The sequence below is a fragment of the Limulus polyphemus genome, unplaced genomic scaffold (genome assembly GCF_000517525.1).
Source record: "Limulus polyphemus unplaced genomic scaffold, Limulus_polyphemus-2.1.2 Scaffold6130, whole genome shotgun sequence".
In the NCBI taxonomy this organism is placed as follows: domain Eukaryota; kingdom Metazoa; phylum Arthropoda; class Merostomata; order Xiphosura; family Limulidae; genus Limulus; species Limulus polyphemus.
In genome coordinates, this window is record NW_013671740.1 from 36,798 (window position 1) to 40,332 (window position 3,535).

Genomic DNA, 3,535 nt, shown 5'->3' on the forward strand with positions numbered 1-3,535 from the left:
ATTATTGATATCTTAATTTGCATGATGTATCAATTTCCAGGCTTTTGATATGGTTATCTCAAATAATATCATTGCCGTTACAATATGGATAAACAAATACACAATCTTTAGAAGAACTTTCTTTGTAATGTAAACAATTATTATTATTATTATCTATTCAGTCTCTATCATGCTAAGTACAGTTTGTAGTGATAGCCACAGAAACTCTGTGCACGGTTCATATACTTTCAAGGGTAAGCCTGTTCGTTTCAGAATTTTGCGCAAAGCTACTTAAGGGATAGATACGACTCGTCGTCTCTAATTTTCAACTGATAGACTAGAAAGAATTCGATCAATAGCGCCCACGTCAACTATCTGAATATTTCTGTTTGTGATTTGAACGTCACTCTTATAAAGCACCAACGGCCCCGAAGTGCAGAACGCGTTTTTGAGGCAACAGGACGCGAATAATCAATCCAGGGGCAACAGGACGCAAATAATCAATCCAAGGATACATAGTCAGGGTACAATAAAAGATATAGTAAACATCACGGTATTTTTTTATTGTAACTGAACAATTACGGTGCATTGCAAAAAATTCGCTTATTGTAGTTTGTCCCCCGGTGGGACAGCGGTAAGTCTTCGGATTTACAACGATAAAATCAGGGGTTCGATTCCCCTCGGTGGACGCAGTAGATAGCCCAATGTGGCTTCACTGTAAGAAACAATACACACACACACACGCACGCTTATTGTGGTTCATCTTATTGAATATATTTTATTCTCTGGGCAGAAGTTTGGATAAAATTATTACAGATTTCTAGAAAGCACTCATAAGGTTTTGAAACTTTTCACAGTCCTTTGTAATTAGTTAATATAATATTGATAAGCAATTAATATTATTTAATGATATATATAATTTAAAGCTATAACTAAAACCATTAATTAAAATATCTCAGAATAAGTTGGCCATAGATCACCCTTCTTTATTATTTGCGTCAATTTGTTGGTTTTTTTTGGTGGTCATAACGAGTATCGAAACCCGACTTTTAGCGTTATGAGCGGTCAGCCTTACCGCTGAGCCACTGTGGATTATTTTGATTGGAATAGACCTGCTATATATTGAAGTAGATTACACGATAATGATGAAAACAACAACTGATGACCAAAATATCAGCTAACAATATCTTATTTCAGATTTTAACGTCAGAATCTCACAGAACAGTCATATTATTAAGAATTAGAAACCAGAGGGAAGGCAACTAGCCAACAGTACCCCCCATCAATTCTTGGACTACTCTTCTCTCACCGTAAAGTAGGGTTTGACCGTCACTCTTATAATGCAAACATGGCTTCAAAGTACGGGGCTCAATTTTGTGGCAACGGGACATGAACAATCAATCTTTGGATTCATACTCCGGCTACATCACACACGAGAGTGTCAGATATAAGAAGGAAGTATGAGTACCAATCTTATTCTGACAATACTTTTTGAATGTTATGTAAAGGCTTAAACATTCTTGCTTGAGAAAAGGCGGACAGTACTTGTTTATAAAATTGTTTAAAATATCCTGTCAGAAATTATTATAAACGCTGGTGAGAAAAATGAGAAACACGTACATTTGCTTCGATATGTAGTAAAGGAACTCGGTCGTCTCCATGATCTAGTTGACACCGAAAATCGTCTAACGAACTTTGATAATTCTATTTTTTTTTACCCAATTCACTCTAATGTTTTATTACGTCGGATGTGCAGAGAGGAAATATTTTTGTCATCATTAACTAGTTCAGATGTTTACTTTATGAAATACTTCCTACTAAGTAAGCCGTAAATACTCATTTTAGTCCTATAAGCACTCACTATAGAGGTAACAAATTTTAGTTGTAAAATGTTACTTTCAGTGATATTTCGTAAAATAAGTATAAACGCGTGAATAAGAGAAAATTTCATTATGGTATATTCAATTAATGTTTAACGTTTTGTATACTCTTACAAAAACACATAAACAATCATGTTTATTTAAGTGCAGAATGAAGCTTTTACCTCGTAGTACTTGAAAGATTTGTCAAATGTTATATCACTTTCAGTGATCTGTTTCTTCTTTCCCAACTGACATTCTTGTGTGTCTGATGCGCCAGTTCCAGAATGTTGAGTAGTGAAAGCTATACATTCCTGTTGATGCTGAAGGCACCAGAAAGCACACTCTGCCAAAGACTTAACAGGAAAACTTTCAAGAACACCGACTGAAGAAAGAATTTGATCTTGTTGAACTTCAGGATTCAAACAGAATAACTGGGAGTTGATTGTGATTAAACCAGTCGTTAGTGTTAAGAAATGTCCTGACATCATGAGGCTCAAACGTAACCAAATCATCCTTTAGATGTTCCTTGTAAGTCTAAACTTATGTAGTTGCAGTTCTCAATAGTAAGTTTAGAATCTTCTATCAGCTAACGTTATGAGCTTCTTGGCAAGGATGCAGTTAAATCATCAAACTGTTTCTAAGCCGAGAGTTTTAAATCTGACGATCCCGGGTAGCTTAAATTGTGTAAGAGAAGGTTTTACTTTATAAAATGCGTTTTACGTCTCAGCCAATAGGAAGAAACACATTATGCTTTCTGTTATGACGTAAGCAAGACTCAGCATTCCAGCCTTTAATAACGACAGTGCATAGAATGCGTGACTATCATAGCAAAATTGACCGCAGATCTAAAAGCAATGTTGTTGTTGTTTTTTCAAATATTCAGTTTTATATCTTCAAGCAGTTTCACAAACGCCTACTTGAAATTGGTTCAGAAACATTGATAGATTTTTCTGACACTTAGCGAGATATTAAAAACTACATTGCTTTATCAATAAGTTTGCAGAAAAACACATACTTAAGTAGGACGTTTAGGAAATTTCCGGTTGATGCAGATATCGCTAATAAATACTAGGTCGTCAGAAAATTAATGTCGCGCTTTGGAACACTTTCATTACCCCCCCCCCCCCAAAAAAAAACGTACATAACGTATAATAGTTAAACGAACCGCCTAAACGTCACGTTAGTGTAGCCTATATAATATGTAAAGTTTAGTACACTCTATTCCTAAAAGTGATGGCACACGACGAGACACACATTCGGCATGTAATGCTGTTTGAATACAAGAAGTGAAACAACGCCTCTGTAGCCACAAAGAATATCAAAGAAGTTTATGGAAATGTTTATAACGTTCGTAAGTGTCAACGATGGTTCAGCAAATTTCGTTCACGTGACTTTAGCCTTAAAAACTGTGATGGGAGAGGCCGACCTGCTGGAATTGATATTGATGCTCTGAAGACGCTTGTTGAGTCTAACCCAAGGCAACACACTCGTGAAATGTCCCTGAAATTGCATGTCTCTCATGAAACACACAGTACGTAAACATCTAAGGAATATGAGAAAACTCCATAAAGAATGTGTTTGGGTGCCTCACGTACTCTCTCCGATGATCACCGTTTCCAATGTGTGAACGTTGCTTCGTCTCTTCTGGTGCGTAATGCACGTGAACCATTTTTGGACAGAATTGTCACCGGTGA

General features: G+C 36.2%; 1 protein-coding gene across 1 annotated transcript in view; it reads right to left on the reverse strand.

Annotated features, from left to right (window-relative positions):
- LOC111089401 overlaps positions 1–2,507 on the reverse strand; it is a 7,438-nt gene extending 4,931 nt beyond the window's left edge. Inside the window, exon 1 of the mRNA XM_022401836.1 lies at positions 2,024–2,507. Coding sequence (XP_022257544.1) covers positions 2,024–2,353 — 330 coding nt within the window. The 5' untranslated portion in view covers positions 2,354–2,507. The remainder of the gene's footprint in view (positions 1–2,023) is intronic.
- Between the last annotated feature and the right edge of the window lie 1,028 nt (positions 2,508–3,535).